We start from the raw sequence: 20038 nt of genomic DNA, 5'->3' as shown, positions 1-20038 counted from the left end.
TTTATGTCTTTTTTTTTTTTTTTTTTTTTTTTTAACTTTCCCCATCCTGTTCCAATTGAGTTTGCCAACCAGCGGCGAACTCGCAAAGTCAATAGAGAAGAACGACAGCATAGGTTGAAATTGGTTTGTAGTCGAGGGACATAACTGACACGTTTTTCCTTCTGCTCATATCGTGTTTTAAAGAGGGGGAAAAAGGAGTACAAAAGTCTGCACAAAGAGATGAAAAAGCCTGAAATATCCAGTATGAAAGACAGAAAGAGAAGGGCCTTGTCAAAAGATGCTGCTCTTTCCAACATAAAAATGCACCGTTCAGCAAAATATGGATTGTCATCTCCCTTGAAAATCAGGGATACTTCTCACTTTTGGAGGGGGCAAAAGGGGGAAACACAGCTTGCTTGTCAGAAGGTTCACTTGATTTTGAGCTCCTCCCAGGATTATGTCCTGTTCAGCAAAGAAGACCTGCGGAAATGAAGCAAAAGAGTCGTTTAATGATTCGAACAGTCAAATAAAATGGTGCAACAAAGAAACAGAACATTCAATATTTTGTACTTAAAGGGACAGTTCACCAAAAAAATAAAATTACCCCATGAGCTTATTCTCACCCTACGCCATCCGCTGAAACGCCACTCTCTCGTGAACGCGCGTACGGCGTATTAAATATAGACATTTTTCAAATGCTTCGATTCGCTTCAGAAGGTTTTTATTAACCCACCCGATCCATGTGGAGTACTTTTATGATGGATGGATGAACTTTATTGTACTTCAAAATCTTAACAGCCATTCACTGCCATTATAAAGCTTGGAAGAGCCAGGACATTTTTTAACGTAACTCTAATTGTGTCTGAAAGAACAAAGTCATATACTCGTAGGATGGCTTGAGGGTGAGTAAATCATGGAGTAATTTTCATTTTTGGGTGAACTATCTCTTTAAAGTAAAAAAAAAAAAAACGTGGACACATTGTATAGTGTCTGCGCTGTGTACCCTACACCTGATAAATCAAGTATGAACTGGTTTCAGACTAGCAATAAAAGGCAACTTTGCCCTATTGATATTATTCTTCAGCTGGCTTGTCTTTTCCTGGAAGCGCTTTTCCCTGTTTCCTGGAGGGCTACTATTCTCACGCCGAGACACTGAGAGTCACACCAGCGCTGAGTGGGGTGGAGCACGAACTGCTGATACAGACAGAATCTGGTGCTGTGACAGATCCTGTCGCAGTGGAAAAAAAAAAAAAGAAAAAAGCAGTCCACCGTTTGCCTGCGCAATCTCGCTTTTCCTCCCTCCGCCTCTCTATCCATCCCTCCTGAGCTGTAAAGCTATCAGGAAACGTGACTAAGCAAGAGCCAAGAGGTACACCCTTTCCAAGCACATATGTGTGTGTACTATCACTGCGTGAACTCTGGCAAACATTATTGGACAGTGTTTTTGTCACGTGTTTGTTTATTTTTCATATAATTGATTAAAATAAAAGTGAGATCAAAAACAAATAATGCACTCCTTTAAAAAAAAATTAAATACTGTAAAACATGAACATGGTTAGATTGCCAGGATTTCACAACAAAATCCGCCCAATTGCTGCTCAAAACTAGCCCAAACTTGGTATCCCATGGGGTAAAATACGTATTTTTTTGGTGGGGTTTTTCTGGTAAAATTCGCATTCCAGGGGATAAATTTCATATTATTGGGATCATTTAAAAACACACAGCAACAATGTTAAAGTAGCCCAATTCCATGGGAAAACCATGACCTTGGCTACACTGAACATGAAGGTTACACAATATAATTTTTAAAACATCATTCCAATAATTTAGTTTGCACGTAGTGTTCTAGTGAAATACAAAAAAAATGGCTAAAAAATAATTAAATTTTTTTTAATGACAATAACGTACTTTGAGGTTTGTACAGTTCTTTTTTAATTTTTAAAAATCATTCAAATTCCTTAATTTGAGAAGAGCATTTAAAAGAAAAATTCACTTTTTATTCTTTAAATTAGATATTACTATAGGCTATATGCTTTTGTACTTCAAATTTGAATATTTAGTGACCCTGGACCACAAACCAGTCATAAGGGTCATTTTTTTAAATCTGAGATTTATAATAAATTAATAAATTACTATTTGACTATATAAATAACTATATATATATAAACTATATATAACTATATAAATAAATAACTATTTGAAAATCTGCAATCTGAGGGTTAATAAATAAATAAATAAATAAAACTAAATATTGAGAAATTCACTTTTAAAGTTGTCCAAATTAAGTTCTTAGCAATGCATATTACTAATTAAAAATTAAGTTTTGATATATTTACGACAGGAAATTAACAAAATATCATCATGGAACAAGATTATTACTTAATACCATAATGATTTTTGGCATAAAAGAAAAATCGATAATTTTGAGCCATACAATGTCTTTTTGGCTACTGTGCTACTTAAAGCTGGTTTTGTGCTCCAGGGTCAAAATTATTAATGAATATTTTTCTAAATTCTCTGATATTTCTCTTGACAGTGGGAATCCTTCATAATTAAATCGTTTCATTAGCTACTTGTTTGGCAAACAGACAATCTATTCTATTCACAAAAGTCACTGCTCTTCAATCAGGTCAGGAACAATCTCAGCATCTAAATGCAGTGAGACTTGCCAAGATCAGTCAAAAGTCCTTGATGAATCATATCATACACACCTGAGAGATTTCCATCTGTCTTTCTCCATGTTGTTCTCCGGTCCTTCACTCTCATACGACGCCAGATACAAAGCTGTTGAAAGATCATTGAGATGAGACGAGCGTGTCAGCAACAAAAACAAAGACACCTGTTTTCACTCTTGAGGAATGTTCTGAACCTGTGTCACTCGGTTATTTAGCATGACGGCATTTTACGCCCAAGGCGAACGTGACAAACGCAAGTGTCTTTGTGTCTAGTATCTTGTTCGCTTACTGCACAACCCGTCATTAAAACAGGTTTATGACGCAAGCAGTAGAGAATGAGTGTGCAGTAGATCTCTAGCTCAGACAGGAAGTCCAAATGGACAGTAAACAAGCAAGACAGAATGCAGAGATGATTGTTTTTGGTTTAATCAGTAAAACACTGTCTTCAGTGTGACCAACACAAAAAGTGTAGCAGTAAAAAGCATCACAAAACATGCGTACCATCTTCACTGAAGACTGGCGCGGTCAGGAGATACTGCAGCATCTTGCGGTCTCTGTCAAATGGACACTCCACCTTCTTCCATGTCATGAACTCCATCACTTGTTTGGCCAGCTCCCAGAATTTCTGCAGCACAGTCAAGATTCATTCTGTTAGAAATCATCGCCTACGTTTCATTTCTAGCTACTGTCACGCTGAATTGATGCCCTTGAAACTCCATTTCAACAGATGCATACGTCAACGAACTAAATCTGGATGCTTCTGTTGCTATGTGACTGTTTTTTCAACCATACATTGTTATTCAGCAGCTGTGACGGCAGTGGTTTCCATGTTTGCTTGCACGTATCGCAAAGCCATTACTGCTTACCTCAAAATTGACATGTCCATTTGGGAGCCTGTTGGCACATCCTTCGTTGAGGAAGTAAATGTCTTTAATCAAAAGGCTGAAGAAAGGGATAACAATCTGGAAGGCAAAAAGGGAACAAGATTACATAACAGCTATAACTGACCAAAAACTAAGAAAAAAAAAACAAGCAACCACTACAAATAGAGCAGCCACACTGGAGTCCATCTAAGGCAGGGAAGTCAAACTCAGTTTAGTTCCAACCCTGCTCTAAAACACATACCATGTGGTTTTTAAATAAGCCTGATCAGGTACATTTAATGAGGGTTAAATCTAAACTCTGCTATGAATATGGCCCTCCGGGAACTGAGTTTGACACCCCTGAGCTAAGGCTTGTCGTCACAGTAAGACTGCATTAGGCAACCTTTTTTTTACAGCAGCTTCTAAAAGCCTACAGGGCATGGCACAACTGGATCAACAACTTTGGAAGGCAATAACAATGATTCATAACACAAGGAAGCAGTGGTGTGTATTAAGACACTGAAATCTGAACTCTATTGTAGAAAATTTAGCTACAACATGATAAAGAAAAAGTGTCTTTAAATACAGGCATCACTCCTGTATTAAAAAAAAAACACTAAAAACTAAAAACAACAACAACAACAATCCACCTCCATTTCAAGATGTGATGTACAAATGCACATCAGATGTAGAAAACGATGATAAACCAAAACTCAAAATACACTGAGCAAAACATTAAGCAAAAAAGTGCCTGTTTTAAAAATGTAAACTATTTCGTTCCAAAACTTGCTAATTAAGAATTCTGAAAACTAGAAAAATTTTAATACATTTATACCATCCTTTTAAGCTTGAACATCACTCAAAAACAGGGAAATAAATAGTCAAAAAAAAAAAAAAAATACAACCACAAAACAAAACTACTTGCATTATTACAGTACAGTCCTATGTGACTAGTCAACCTCAAGTCAAATCAAGCTTAAAATAACCGCAATACCCTATGGTGAACAAAACGAAGGTCAAATATACAAGCAGTCCAACCAGTTGATGAGTTAAATACATTAAGGGAGCAGTATTGCATTCCTGATTTAATTTGTTTACAGTGGAAATTCCTGCCCTGGAACATGCACTTACTTTGTCCCTTATAGCTTTAAAACAACAACACTCGTCAAAGCCTAAACACATCCGATTTTAGGGAAAAACAAGTGACATGGGCCACTGTGATGCAAGAAAGCACGTCCCCCCCACGGAAGGCTGAGCATTCCAGCGCTGCTCTGGAACATTCTGTCTCACCACCCAAACCCACACAGCGAAGATCTCCTCCCTAACCAGTCAAAGATGCAAAACAATCCTCACGCAGAACAGAAGCAAACAACAAATCCAAGAAAATTATAAAAACACCCAAAACAGTTGTGCATTTTAAAGAAGACATTAACAGCGCTGAGCATCCTTTTGGCATACTCACAGAAAAGCATCAGAACATTTTGTTATCTGGCCGATTGCCTTGTTTTTATAACCAGAATGGAGCATATTTTTTTTGCTGAGGAAACAGAATGTCCCATTTGATGCCTTGCCCTCAGCAAATCATCCTCAAATGGCCCACTGTCCTCTACCCTTGTTATTACATAACTTTTGGATAGAGAGGCCAGACGCTACCTCAATTCAGTGTAAATACAAAGCATCTGGATTGGAATCTGCACTTTCAAGCCAATCACTGGCATCTTTTACATAATGAATCTGATTTTATCAGTGACCTCGTTACATTTGCTGCTAACATCAACACAACACATCACACTTCAAACGTCGCTTTTGTAACTACGTGCCAAACCCAAACCCAAACAGCATTATGAAACCAACATTCCTACAACTTCTGTGAGAAAACATCTGGAAGGAGAAATAAAGTGCATTACCTTCTCTCTGCTACTATGAGCAGTGATAGATCTCTGAGTGGCTCCACGCAGTGCTGTTCTGTAGTTGTAGAAATTGCTAGAGGGATCCATCTGGTGCTGAGAATAGAGAGACAAAAACAGGTTTATGCACAAACCTCAAGACTTGGCCTAAAAAATGTAGTTGTAGTTTGTACAAACTAAAGTTTCCAAGCCCATTCAACATGGTTAAGTCTCAGAACTTTAACCAAAGGCAACATGAGTCACTCTAGTTTCTATTCATTATAGGACATTCTTTCATGGGAAACAAGTAAGATGATCCTTGTCATGCACTTTCAACCTTCATTAAACTTATTGCCAGCAGGTGAGACTCTCACAAAAGCTCAGTTATCTTAAACCAGCTTTAAAGCAGATGGTTTTATAGATACACTATGGTTCAAAGGTTTGAGGTCAGTGAGATTTTTCTAAATGTTTTACAAGAAGTCTCCAAGGCTGCATTTATTTGATCAAAACATAACATAGGCCTTTTGAACAGTAGTCTAATGGTGTACGCACACCAAAAGTGAACTTAATTATTCACTCTAGTAGATTATGTACAAAGTCAATGCAAAGACACGAACAGATGCAAATTCGCACCAGGTAGCGTGAATTGGGCGATGCGATTGCCACGAGCGTGCAATATCACATCTTCCACTCAAGTTGAATAATTTCAACTTGAGCGTATAATTCAAAAAATTTGTTGCACGAACAAATCAGCGAAGAAATTATTGACAAATCCAGTTTGACACGTCCGGTTTTATCAGAAAATGGAGGAAAGCATTAGAAGCTGATTTTAGTCACGCGAGTGACACGAAAAACATCACGCGAGTAATCTAGAGTGATAATCGGATAAGCGTTTGGTGTGCACACTGGACCAAAAAAACAATCATGAGGTCAATTTTTTTTTAAATTGTTAGGATAAGACAATATTTTGCATAGATGCAACTATCTGGAAATCTGAGCACGCAAAAAAAAAAATCTAAACACTGAGAAATTTGCCTTTAAAGTTGTCTAAATGAAGTTCTTAGCAATGCGTATTACTAATCAAAAATTAGGTTTCGATATATTTACGGTAGGACGTTTACAAAATATCTTCATGGAACATGATCTTTACTTAATATCCTAATGATTTTTGGCATAAAAGAAAAATTCATCATTTTAAATCACATAATATATTGTTGCTACAAATACAAATACCCGTGCTACTTACGAATGGTTTTGTGGCCCAGGCTCACATATAGTTTCAGAAGATCTCATAAAATACATTTTAGATGAAGAAGTTATAACCTTTATTAGAGGCTAGATGTGAATACCTGCAGCTTTAGCATTAAAGATTTTGATTCTACAGAGAAAGGCATGACTAAGCCTTTTATCCTACAATCCTCCATTGTTTTAGAATAACACAAGAGGAAGACAGTGAGAGAAAAGAGTGTTGTGTGTTGTGATACACACAACTGAGGCTGAACCTCCCTGAGGACTAGACATATAGTCCCTATTTACACATCAAAATGCTGAAAGCCACAAGGCGAGACTGAACAATGTGTAGGTGTGTGTGTGTGTCGCGTTCAGAAGTCATATATCAAGTTCAAGGCCTTTGCACGTCTAAAGATAAAGCAAGTTCTAAACAAAACCCTCTTTAGACAGTAAACACAGTGTGCAGATGCAAAATTAAAGCCTTAAAGGTCTCAACCCCTCTTAAATTTGGTCTAAAAAGCTTTGTAAACATTTGCACACCCACTCAAAGGGAGAATTGCTGTACTTCAGAAAAATAAATGGACACAAAAGCAACAATTCTCGCCCACTTGAGACTAAAATTGGCAAGATATGGTGGCCATATTGTTAGGGGTTTGAGCATCATGCATGTATGAGTCATGAGGATGAGAGCCAGGGTCGGACACTTAATGTGATTAGTGCCATGTCAGCACTGCATTCACCATGAATTCTTCCCACTCATGTTGTCCCCTACTTGCGAGTGAGTCACACCCACCCACTGCTGTAAACCGAATCGACAACATCAATCCCAACATGATGAAATACATACCTCTAGTATGTCAAATTTGGCGGTTTTGACTTTGCCCCAGGTCTTCTTGAGCCGCGATACTGGACTCATGTTCATCCCAGCTGAAAGACACAGAAACAGACACAGGTCAGCACACTGCAACATACCATTTCCTGTCAGAGGTGCAGTTTCTCTATGGCAAATTGAGCAGTTAGGCCCATTCAGTCCACTTGAACAATGACATTAGCAGAAGCATCATTTCCCTTCGACAATAGGTGAGGCTTAAAGCGCCGAGGGTCACGGTGAGCTTGTGCAGTCAGCACTAATGACCAGATGAGGTCAGAGTGTTGACTGGAAATCACTAGGGGTGGGTCAACCAATCAGATTTCTCTGTACTGATGACAGCATCATTTCTTACTAGGTCTTGCTTAGATGTTAATCGACATTGTTTAGGCATTCAGTCTGGCTCCATTTTGGTATATATAAAACATATAAACAATTCCAGAAGGATAAAATCAAGTTTTTTTTTTTTGCTTTTACACAAATACACAGTTTGAGGTTGGTACACTTTTGTAGGTCGCTCATGCTCACCAAGTCTGCATTTATTTAAAGTATTTAAAGTAGCTGTTTTGTATTTTAATATATTTTAAAAAGTATTATTAATATTACTTGGTGGTTAAAAACAATTCTTATTATTATCATCAATGCTGAAAACAGTTTTGTTGCATAATATTTTTGTGAAAAACTATGATTTTTGATTAAGTTAATGTGTCTTTAAAAAAGTACCGACCCCAAACATTTTAATGGTAGTATGTGTTAAATCACAGAAGTAAAATGGCTTTAGGGAGACAAAAAAAATAATTGATGGATAAGGGAAACATGCACATTTAAAGAATTAGTTCACTTCCAGAATGAAATCACATTGCAGAGCTAGTGCAAGACAAGCATTTGTTGTCAAAAAGTATATAAATCTGTTTGTTTGTTTTTTTTTTTTTTTAGAAAATGACATTGTTTTGCTATTTAAGACCCTTATTCCTCAGCTGGGATCGTGTAGAGCAATTTGAAGCTGCATTGAAACTGCTATTTGTACTTTCGTCCACTATATGGAGAAAAATCCTGGAATGTTTTCCTCAAAAAGCTTATTTTCTTTTCTACTGAAGAAAGACATGAACATCATGGATGACATTGTGATCTAAAATTCAGTCATTTCAGATGTTTTCTTCCCCAGTTTTAAGCCTGAACAATAGCAGCAACACTATCTACTCATCTACAAAAGGGCCATCTGAGGCTTTAGTACTATTAACAATCTGTCTGTACTAACAGGTGTCAGGCCCAGAGCTCCTCCATCTCTCTAACATGATACTCCAGCGAATGATCTTTCAATCCTAGCCACGTGCTGACACTCCATTCACGTCACACAATGTGCGCTGCTTCCAAAACACACAAGCAGGAGCGAACAACCTTTCCCATGACTTGTTTGTTCTCTTTCAGTGAGTTTAATATCGGCCCTCCATCTCCAGGGAGAGAGGCTTGTGTAAGAGCCCCGGCCTGTGGGTTCGTCTCCAGGGAATGACCAGGGAAAGGACAGCTGGTTCCACTCCCTCCCTCCCACAATCCCCCTCTCAATGAGTCTGTTCCTCGCTCAGCCTATTGGATTGGTCAGCACTGACCATCTGCCTAAGGGATGCCGCTCCCTCGTTTCAGCTCTCGCTCGCACAGGCTGAACAGCTGCTTCTTCTCCTGGCTCTCTCCACTCCTGTTCTCCTACCCATAACGCCTCAGGCACAGGCCTGGGTGGGCGCTCAGACAACTGAGTGAATGATTAATGTAGCTAATAATTTTATTATTTTATTGACGGTGCCATTATATATTATGAGAAGTCTAACACAAACAAAATTGTTTGGATTTGTATGGAACACAAGATTGTCCGCAGATATTGAACTGATAAAGATTAATCAAAATTTGTCAACTAAAGACTACTTTCTGCAGCACTCAATGAACACAAATAGACTGATAAGTTGTTCGTAGAGTCTGTAAGAGGTTTGACATTGTTGTGTGTGTTAAGCGTACAAGCACAGGGATTAGAAAAGCAAACCAAATCCTGCCAAAACAGCAAACTGTATTATCCAAACTGATTTGTTGGGAACAAAAGAGCTTTCTGTAGCTGTAAGAACTGGATCAAAGTGTTGCAAGGGACGGCAAAACACTCACTAATGATGGCCATGAGCGAGTTGAAGTTGCCAATGTTGAAGCATTCTCGTGCCACGTCGATGAAGAACTCAATGACTCGAGCCCGGTGTTTCTTCTTTACAGGCTGCATGAGAAAAGCAAGCAATATAAACACCAAAAAGTGATATGTGTAACTTGGATTTCTGACTTTGTACATGATATAAAATCTAGTGTAATCTACACCACCACTCAAAAGTTTGAGGTCGTAAGATTAAAAAAAATGTTTTTGGAAATCTATGATGCTCACAGAGACTGCATTTATTTCATGAAAAAGAAATAAAGAGTAAAATTGTGATTTTTTTTTTAATGTAATTTATTCCTGTTAAGACAAAGCTGAATTTCCAACAGCCATTACTCCAGTCTTCAGTGTCACAAGATCCTTTTAATATGCAAATTTGCTCTTCAAGACACATTTCTTATCATTATCCATGTTGAAAGTGCTGCTAAATATTTTTGTGGAAACTGTGGTAGTTTTTAAGGTTCTTTGAACTCATGAATTTACTGACACCAAACTTTTGAAAGGTAGTGTATATTTTCTATAGGTCTATACGTGACACGGGACCACATGGAACATGATCTTTACTTAATATCCTAATGATTTTTGGCATAAAAGAAAAATCGATCATTTTGACCCATACAATGTATTGCTGGCTATTGCTACAAATATACCTGTACTACTTATGACTGATTTTGTGGATCACATATTTAAAAACACCACCTGCAGGAATTTAAGTTCTTGGATGAGTCATTGCAATAAAAGCAGATTATTACCATGCAGATTTCCGTTGCCACCAGGTAGCTGAGTCTGTTGAACCATTCCACATAAGCCTCCAGGTTACTTGCTTTTTTGTGATCGCTAAAGCATCTCTGCAAGAATCAAAACATCAAAACGTCAATATCATCATTCCACCACAACGTTTTCCAGTTTGCTCTTTTCAAACAGTCTTCATTAGTAAAGCACAATTTATTGACACTATACTGGTTATCTGCTTATATCAGCGTTTTAATTTATTAGTATCAGTCAATGTTTTTTTTACATCATACTAGCATAGATTTATAATATCAGCTATTTTAACTCATCTGTATCAGCCAGAATAAGCGTTGGCTCATCTATTTTTTATCCTAATTTCTGCGCTCTAAACAACTTGGCATGAATTTAAATCGTTCCTCATCTGTGAAATATTGCTCTTTAAGTGATCTCACAGAACTTTGCATGCTGTGATCTTTGATTCCTACATTCCCAGCCCTAACAACAAAGGCCTCTGAGATGACTGATGATCTCCAACGATCCACACTCAATCAGAGAGCTTGTTTGCCCTGCAGACCCTCCACGCTCACTGGCCCCTGTGCTATTATCTGTTTAGGGAATGTGTACAGACACTCTGTCTGAAAGCTTGGGTCACTCTAACCCTTCATTCCTCACATTCCTATGGTCTGACTGTGTCGTCCGTCACACAATACCCAATCCACTCTACCTTCGACGGACAACATCAGAGAGCCACGGCGGTGCACAAGGACCCTCTGGAGAGACGGCGACCAGAACAAAAGAGAAAAATCGCACTAGTACCGGCTCTACAAGGGCTGTTGCCTAGCAGCCAGACAGCAATGGGCATTACGAGGCAGGGCTGAGCAAACTTTTGGCAGGTTATTGTGAGAAACCAGTTGCTAGGCTTTGGCCACAAAAGGACGCTGTGTGGAACGTGAGGAGGGAAACTTGGACGATGATAGATTAGACAAGGAATGTGCTGTAAACGCTGTGTGAAATAGGTGACACCGCATTGAACCCGAGGGTTAACGTAAACATTGTGCATATTGATTTGTTAGAGTATTTGTGCTGTATGTATTTTAGACTATAAAGAGGAAGAAACTATTACCTTGTCGTTATCAAGAGGGTCTTTCTGAACAAACGCCTGAACAAACTCCTCTGGTCCAATGTAGCTCAGTCGTTCCTGAAAAATAAAGATGATCACCTTGAAAATGGTCACCTTGCACATTATTGATTTAGTTAATAAATCAATCTAAACCCACAGTGAGGTGAGGAATGCAAGGTCATGCAAACCGAGGAAGTTCCACTCACCAGTTCAATGTGTGTGAGTTGCTGTGCCAGGGTGAAGGGGTCACTGCAGATGGTCAGAATATCTCTCTGGATGGACTGAGGTTTGGTCTTCAGCACAGTGAGTCTGTCGGTCACCGAGGAATTAATCTTGGCCAGAGCCTCCTCGTACTGACTTAGTGTGGTGAGCTTACGGATCAGCGTTTGTGTCATCTGTTGCACCGCCTTACGATAGAGCTGAGGAGAGACAGCGAGACAGAAGATGAGGATTTACAACCATGCTTATTGACCAGAATGACAAGGTAATCATTCATTTGAAAAGACTGACAACAAAATGTGTCCCACACTGATAAGGAAGCTGAGGGAATGCACAGAGTATTTGCCCTGCAAACATCTAATGGATTTCCAGGCCTATAATGGCAGAAAAAAGCCCTTTCCTCTTGATTGGTCAGCTATGACGATGGTTTGGCTCATGGGGTCTAATGTTCCAACATAGGGTCTTGAGTATGTTACATAAACAGTTAATGCAGGATTACGAAACAGCAGCACTTCATTCACATCCCTCAAAGGTTCACAAGAGTTCTGCATGCCTCCCATTTCCCCTCATAACACAAGATGGGATCGAGTTATCTAATAACAAGAGCCTGACACAATTCCGGACTTCTGTTGCATAAGAAGAGGACAGCAGTGGTCGTGGCCTGTTGCTCAACATCAGTCAGACAAGAGTCTACATCCACTGCCTGCTAGACAAGTAGTAGACCCCACGCCATGAAATAAAAATGGGTTACTTAAAGAAAGCCTTACGTAAACGAGAAAAAAAATTAAGGGAGAGTTTGCGCAAAAATTCTGAAATTCTGTCATTTATTTCCCACCCTCTAGGACTGGGCGATATGACAAAAAAAAAAAGTAATCTCGATTTTTTCAGAACATTTGACTGACTTGATTTTTTTACGATTTTTCACTAGTCAATTTAAAAAAAGTAAGTACAACATGATTCAAGTAACTTTTTCTTTATTGTAGTTAAAGAAAATTCTATTCTATTCTACACCACACAATAAATTGTCAACATGTAAATATTAAACAAATCACTTGTTAAATATCTATGCTGAAAAGATTGTAAAAAAAAAAAATATAAAAAAATAAAGGTAATTCAAATTTAAAATAACACCAGTAGACTATTATTAACTGTAAATGTTCCATAAAAACAACGAACAGCAGCTTTCAACCTGTCACCATAATGCAAACATGAAATATCAGACATACAGTAGTGGTTCTTCACAGGTTTGACTCTTGTCTAATTCTAACGTTTGGTAATATTTCTATTCAAAATCGCGATTCCTCAATTTCTTAAAAAAATAAAATAAAATCATGGCAAAACATTAAATTCGAATTAATCGAACACACAAATTAAAATCACTTTAATGAAATCTGAGAGTTTCTGACCCCTCGTAAACGGCAACACAAATACCACGTTCAAGGTCCAGAAAAGTAGTAAGGACACTGTTAAAATAGTCCATGTAACATCAGTGCTTCAACCTTAATTTTATGAAGCTGCAAGAAACCAAAAAAAGACCTTGGGCATTTAAAGCACCAGACAACAAAACAGCAGCTCTTATATTAATTAGAACATTACTGTCCATTGATATGGACGCTAATATATGTATCAATCTAGCTTTTGTTCTTGGTGTAAATAGGCCTTAATGGCTTGTTTAACCATGTTGATATAAAGTTGGCTGTTCAAACATTTTGCTGATCGGTTGCAGGATGTACAAACCATCTTTTGTTACTGTCAGACTTCTGTACCCCCTTCTGACGCACAGAAAATAAAAAGTGGCCTATTAATCTGTTGTGCAGGAGGTCAGTGGCACATAAATCCATCTGGCTCAGAACAACCTGCACTCTAGCGCATTGTGCAGATGCAAGAATATTGATGATTTGACGAGAGAGAGAGACGAGACCTTGCAGCACTTTAAAATACCTCAGAGAGTCTTAATATTCCCTCTCCAAGGTCTACCATATGCTGACACACAAACAAAGGAAAGACAGATTATTTTTAGCAGGAGTTCTTGGCGATAACTGCTTGACATTTTGAGCTGTAGATCAGACAACTCATTTGTTGTGGAAAAAGAAGAAAGCTGCTTGTGTGCTGCCTCCACATTTTTAACCCTGGCACGAGAGTGCGAGTGCGACAGCCGTCCAACATGGCACAAGCTCACAGTACAGATCACTCTGGCATGTACACACCACACCCAGGTCAAGGGTGAATGCTTTCCATTACTTTCCCAATAAACAGGATTTGTGCAAAAGGTGTCCAAATGTGCACCAAACGGCTGTGCCTGCAAAGGCACAACTGTGCCCTGCCTTTCCTATACAGAAGACCACATGCATAATGACAATCTAAGCTGACCAGAAGCCTGAGGACCAAACTGTGGTCTGGAGACAGATGTTAAGGCATCTATTCTCAGCTCCTGCGCTGAAAGCTAGAGATCTGAGACGCAACTGCCAGTAAAAACACAGAAAACAGCAGGTCAACAAGCTGCTGGCAAACTCGTCAGGACCAATGAGGTCTAAAAGAGGTCAAAACACAAAAGGCCTAACTGGAAATCACTTCATAGTGGTCTTGTTAACACTGGACAGTGCATCTGAAAATACTCCACATTTGACTCAGATGAGCTCTCACGTCTAGCTATAAATACACCTATTGTCTATTGTATGGCTCTGACTGCTGTGGATCCCCCGTCAATGTAGAGTCAGTCCTCCACTGTAACAGACACTCTCATTAACAAAATTCACGTACAAGTACATGCCGTTCACATGGCAGGAGAAAAACAGCGACTGGGTTACATAATACAGTCAACATATTGATGGTATGAACGAAAGCATTCTTCACACTGAGACGCTCTTTTCATGCATAGATGCACATCTGCCAGACAGTCGACAGTCAACAAAACACAGGCTTCATTTGTCTAGCCTACATCCGTAAAGATCATAAAGATACTTTGACTTTTGAATAAAGAAATCATGAAGAGGTTACACCATTTTAAATCTAATCCTCATTATGAATCAATAAATGTAAAACAGTCCACAATTAATCAAAGGGGAACTGTGAAAATCTAAAAATATATATGTGACCCTGGTCCACAAAACCATTCATAAAGAAAAAAAAATTGATTTATATGTGAAAGCTAAATAAATAAACGCCCATTGATGTATGGTTTGTTTGTTTGGCTGAAATGAAACTATTTTAAAATTTGGAATCTGAGGATGCAAAAAAAAAAAAAAAAAAAAAAAAAAAAAAAAAAAAAAAACAAATCAAATCAAAAATTAAAGTTGTTTAACTGAAGTTCTTAGCAATGCATATTACTAATCAGGAATTAAACTTTGATATATTTACGGTGGGAAATTTATGTCTTCAATGTCTTCATGGAACATGATCTTTACTTGGCATAAAAGAAAAATCGATAATTTTGACCCATGCAATGTATTGTTGGCTATTGCTACAAATATACCCGTGCTACTTATGACTAGTTTTGTGGTCCAGGGTCACATTTTTAATGACTTTTAAAAATGTATCACCATCATATAAAAAAAGAACACATTTCTTCTTACATGTTGAATACATGAATGTAGACTTAAGTATTTACAAAAACATTTTAAACATATTAAAGGCAAAAAAAAAAAGGTTTTGGGGCCACGCATGACATTTTACAACCTGAACCAACCTTGCCTTGTCATTAAAAGGTCAAATTATCAGAGACTTATTGACCTTGACACACAGAGTAAGACTATTCTACCCTACCTAAGGTTTTCTTTTCAAGAATTTCATCCTTCAAAAAGACCATTTTGTTCATTATATACAGACAACTGTATCATTTTAATATTGAGTTTACAGAAAAAATCCATTTTAATTTAGAAACTTGCTCATCATGTAAGAGGTGTATTCAGATAATTGTATGTACGAACTGGATTTTAATTAATTTTCAAATAAATGATCAAGCTTTACACATTATAGCTCTCCATGTTGTTTTTTTTGAGTGCACATGCGGTCTTATTAGCTTATCACCCCTTTCACTAGATTGAGGAGGCAGTACAACACACTCACATTTCCTCTACGAGCTTAGCGGGCCGCAGAAGGTCATTGATCTCCTGGGTCAGGATAAAGCAGATCAATAGTCACACATGTGTTTACTACGCAAGTCACCGGAGGATGAGACCTGCTTGTCTTTTCGAGTTAGCGAAACCCCATTCGGTTGAATCTGATTGGCCGGTGTCCTCCATCTTAAACTGTCTATTCTAACTAGGACCCTGCTGTTAGTCATTACGCTAATGCTCGCCAACCATGTGAGACGACCAGAGCTAGCTTCAGAAAATCTCTTTTTTATTTCACTGTACTTTAATAAAATCAAGAGTTCCCTACAGGACTGTTCAGCTGGGGATGATAGAGAAAAAAGCTCCCAGGGACGCTTGAGGACAAGACTTGATGAGAGCTGCCAACTTTATCCAAATTTAAAACGACAGGCTCAGCTCTGGCTGATAGACGTCAAAAGGACGGAGGGATGATAACTAGATGTACAAAATAAAATCTAATCACATAATTGCATTACACAATTAGCGTGGCTTTGGTTTTGTGCCCAGGAAGTTTTAAAAGAACCAGGCATAAATGATGATCGTGGTGATGAATGTGGTGAAAAAAGTCCCTTTGATGAAAAAAAAAATGCTAAGCCAGGAACACGGTAACAAAGGAGTCAGCGCTAATGGAACTATTTAAATGCAGCCTGTGGAAAAGCACCAGTGAAGACAAAAGCGGCCGAACAAAAGAGCTTTCTTCTCACTCCTCTTGTCAGAGCGCTTTAGGACTGAAGAAATCTCACCCCCCATTGCTCAGGTGTTGACACTCTTCTCACCCAACGTGTTACATCCTACATCTTTACCAGTTGAATGTTAAAGAAGCCATGCTAAGACTTATGCAAAGATGCTTTACTCTGTCTATGCTAATAGTGGTACTAAATGCACAAAGAAACGCTGATGTCTTTGACGCAAGCATTCGCACCTTTCAGGTGACTATTATTATAAAACGGTGTTGCCCTTTACCTGACATTTCCTCAAGAAACTCATTGTTTCTGCTAAATGATCTTCCAACACTTGCAAATGGCAGACTTACTTCATCTCCAGTACTCAGGCGATGTGTTAGTTCCTTCAGGCTCTTCATCATCCTCTCATCCCTGAAGTCATAGGGAAACGTCTCCGTCCACTCAGTCAGCAACTGCAGAATCTTGGGAGCAATTTTCTTGACTCTTGACTATAGATAAATTAAAAAACAATACATTGTAATTGCAAATTATTGTCCTTGGTTCTTAAAATGGCTTAATGCTAGAGCAACCATGACGGCTGAAGCCAGTCTGTATAACAATCAGCGTAATCACACTCTTGTACCTTGTCAGCCTGAGGATCAGTGAGTCTCTGCTGGTCCACACATAAATGACACACTTTGGACATCAGCTCATATGGGTGAATAAAGAGACGGGAACTGAGCAGGAATGTGAAGATGTACGTCCTCTGTGAGGCAAAAAATTGAGATAAATTATTGTTAGCACAATAATACAAACCATTACTTTCTGTTTTACATTATTTAGGGCCCTATGAAATCCATTTACAATTTTTTTTTCCAAATTCCGTTTTTTCCATTTTTAATTTTCAGGATTCCTTTTTTTTTTACGTTTTAATTTATCTAGATTCTTTTTTTTTTAAATTAAACAAAAAAAGTCTAATTAATCAAAATCATGAAATGTATGCAATTAAACAGCAATTTATTAAAAGCTGAATAAAAATTACATTTTAAGGCTCTATGAAATACTTTCCATGAAATTCAGTTTTATTTTAACCAAATTCTGTTTTCCAATTTTCCAATTTTTATTTTATTTTATACAGTGTTATGTATTTACATTTTTCTGGTAAATATTCCTTAAAAAAATGTTTTAATAATAATTATTTGTAGTAGTACTATCATTACATTAAGTAATACATCTGTGTCACAGTTTCTTCAAGTTAAACCAAACTTTTATTTTGAAGACCTTTACATTTATGTTTGTATATGATATGATGATCATTTCTCTCTCTCTCAAAAAAAAAAAAAAAAAAAAAACAGTAAAATGCTCATGAAGTGACTCTCAGAGCAGTTCTAGAGATTATGTTTGTGTGTTCATGTACTCGTATTTTAAGGCGGCAGAGGCTGAAATATCACACGCACTTCAGTATGTGTGTATAAAACGAAACTGCGTGTCTGCCGCATTGTTTTTGCGGCTTAATATTCACAGACACTAGTCTGTATCATGTTTTGATTTAAGCGTGCTGACCTACTTTTGATTTATTCACCCAAAATTTGTCAAATTCCATGACACTCCGCATTATACAGTAAATTCCATTTTTATGAGTGGATTCTGCAATTCCATCTTCGCTTTCCACATCGTTCAGCTATCAGAGTTCTAACTACATAAAATGTATTTATATTTCTGGTAAATATTTCTGGTTAGCTAGACAACAGCTCAAAGGACATTTGTTTTAAATAGAGCACTTTATAATGTTACAAAAAATTTAGGTCTCTTAAGATCAACTTAATGCATCCTTACTTTGCTTACACAACACTAGTGCATATTGCTGAATTATAATTAGAGACCAATTGCAAGTCGCTTTTGTGTCTCAGCGTTAAAAAAACAGATATGAAACTGAGCATGCATGCGTTTTCAATGCTCAAAATGCAATATTGTGAACTGGCTTAATAATTGATACTTTATATACTCACATCAGGATAGTAAGCCACCGTAGGGACCAAGTGTTCAATAAGAGCCTCCAAGGACCCCGACACCAGGTTGTTTTCATGGTAATACAGGCCTTCATAGTCTTCTTCCTTGGCCTTATATAGATTCTTGTTGTAGCCATTGGGCCCATACATCACTGGAAAGGGTGGCGTTTGAGGCATTTTGTCCTGTTGAAGGATATAAAGAAACATCAGTCTGAGAAGCCTCACTTAAACGCAAACACAATCAAAAACTGACATTGACGCATGAACTAATTCGCTAATGCCAAGCCTCCATCCTCAGCTGAAATTTTGTTTACCTTTGTGTAAAACACAAGGTCCCCAGTATCATTATAGGAAGCTGAGTGGAAAATTACTCTTCCTCGGATGGACGACTCATGGGGATGAATATGTGGCGATTAATCTCAATGCGCAAACACCTTCTCTGATCGAGCCTGTGAGAACTTGAGTTTAATCTCCATTCGCTGCGTATTTCAGACTCATGCTAGCTGGCTCTAATCCACCGTAATAGCAGCTGAACGTACCGCCGGCGGGTTTCACTCACAAGCACCAACAAATTAATCTTCATGGTGCTTTTACCTCACGTGGACGTACAAAACAGAGGCTCTTTTAACTGTGGTTTGATACACAACAACATGATGACCTATGAGATAGTGCTTCTGAAAAGAAGGATTCTTATTTTCCCCCTCAAAACCAAAACGTGGCCCGTTACAGATGAGAGTCCTATGAGTCGGTCAGCATTAGCTAGAGGTGATAAGCAGCCAAAAGCAATTCTTCACCCACACAAAGAGCTCTGGCTCACATTGCCTCCCTCCTACTTCTGTATCTTCCAGGCTCTCGTGGAACGGCAGAAAGCGAATTTTGCACATGTCAGTGCATCACCTAATCACGCGGGTGGCACCAGCATGCCAGCACGAGCTTCTTTGCCATTTCAGAGCTCAGCCCGTGACTTTAAGCGAGATTCCTGGACACGGCGCATATGGGCCCCTCAATGGAGGCATTCACAGCTACGGCACGGGGCGTCAAGGGACACCCCGAACAATGCGCAGCCCCAATGGCCGCCTGCCTATTCAGGCCCACAGGCGTTTAGGTGCCAGAGTCGGAATGGGAGCGCGCAGAAGGGCGGGGGGCTGTCATACGATGAGGTATATTCTCACTCCACGGCCCCCCCACAGAGACCTCCTTCATAAAACCATAGACATTAGCATCAAAATGGAGGCCCAAGAGGTCAAAGCAGCAAAACACCCCCTGCGCATCTGCTTTACCATGTGGTATACCATCTGAGCACGTCAATGAGATGAAAAGCGAGGAAGGCCAAATGATGTCAAGAATGACTTTGCGCTCATCACCAGAAATTGACAATTTGTCAAGTCCTGTATGAGTGATGTTTCTGGGAACCACATGGTTTAATTCTCTGGCTCATATTCTGTAAACAGAATTTGCCAGAATTTTCATTAAACCAAACAGCGTTGAATAAAGTCTACTTTTGTCTCATTATAAGGCC

The 20038-nt window shown here is 38.5% G+C and overlaps 1 protein-coding gene across 2 annotated transcripts in view; it reads right to left on the bottom strand.

The window, feature by feature from the left end:
* The window catches only part of rasgef1ba (RasGEF domain family, member 1Ba), an 88384-nt gene continuing 68346 nt past the window's right edge, over positions 1–20038 (bottom strand). For both annotated transcript variants that reach the window (XM_051109482.1, XM_051109483.1), the window contains 13 exons: positions 18520–18702; positions 17154–17276; positions 16882–17019; positions 11745–11957; positions 11542–11616; positions 10439–10534; positions 9650–9752; positions 7481–7560; positions 5425–5520; positions 3521–3616; positions 3156–3279; positions 2691–2763; positions 1–459 (listed from right to left, as the gene is read on the bottom strand). In XM_051109482.1, coding sequence (XP_050965439.1) covers positions 435–459; positions 2691–2763; positions 3156–3279; positions 3521–3616; positions 5425–5520; positions 7481–7560; positions 9650–9752; positions 10439–10534; positions 11542–11616; positions 11745–11957; positions 16882–17019; positions 17154–17276; positions 18520–18702 — 1425 coding nt within the window. In that variant the 3' untranslated portion in view covers positions 1–434. The remainder of the gene's footprint in view (positions 460–2690; positions 2764–3155; positions 3280–3520; positions 3617–5424; positions 5521–7480; positions 7561–9649; positions 9753–10438; positions 10535–11541; positions 11617–11744; positions 11958–16881; positions 17020–17153; positions 17277–18519; positions 18703–20038) is intronic.

Source organism: Labeo rohita, chromosome 5 (genome assembly GCF_022985175.1).
Source record: "Labeo rohita strain BAU-BD-2019 chromosome 5, IGBB_LRoh.1.0, whole genome shotgun sequence".
In the NCBI taxonomy this organism is placed as follows: Eukaryota; Metazoa; Chordata; class Actinopteri; order Cypriniformes; family Cyprinidae; genus Labeo; species Labeo rohita.
This window is presented reverse-complemented; position numbering and strand designations above follow the sequence as displayed.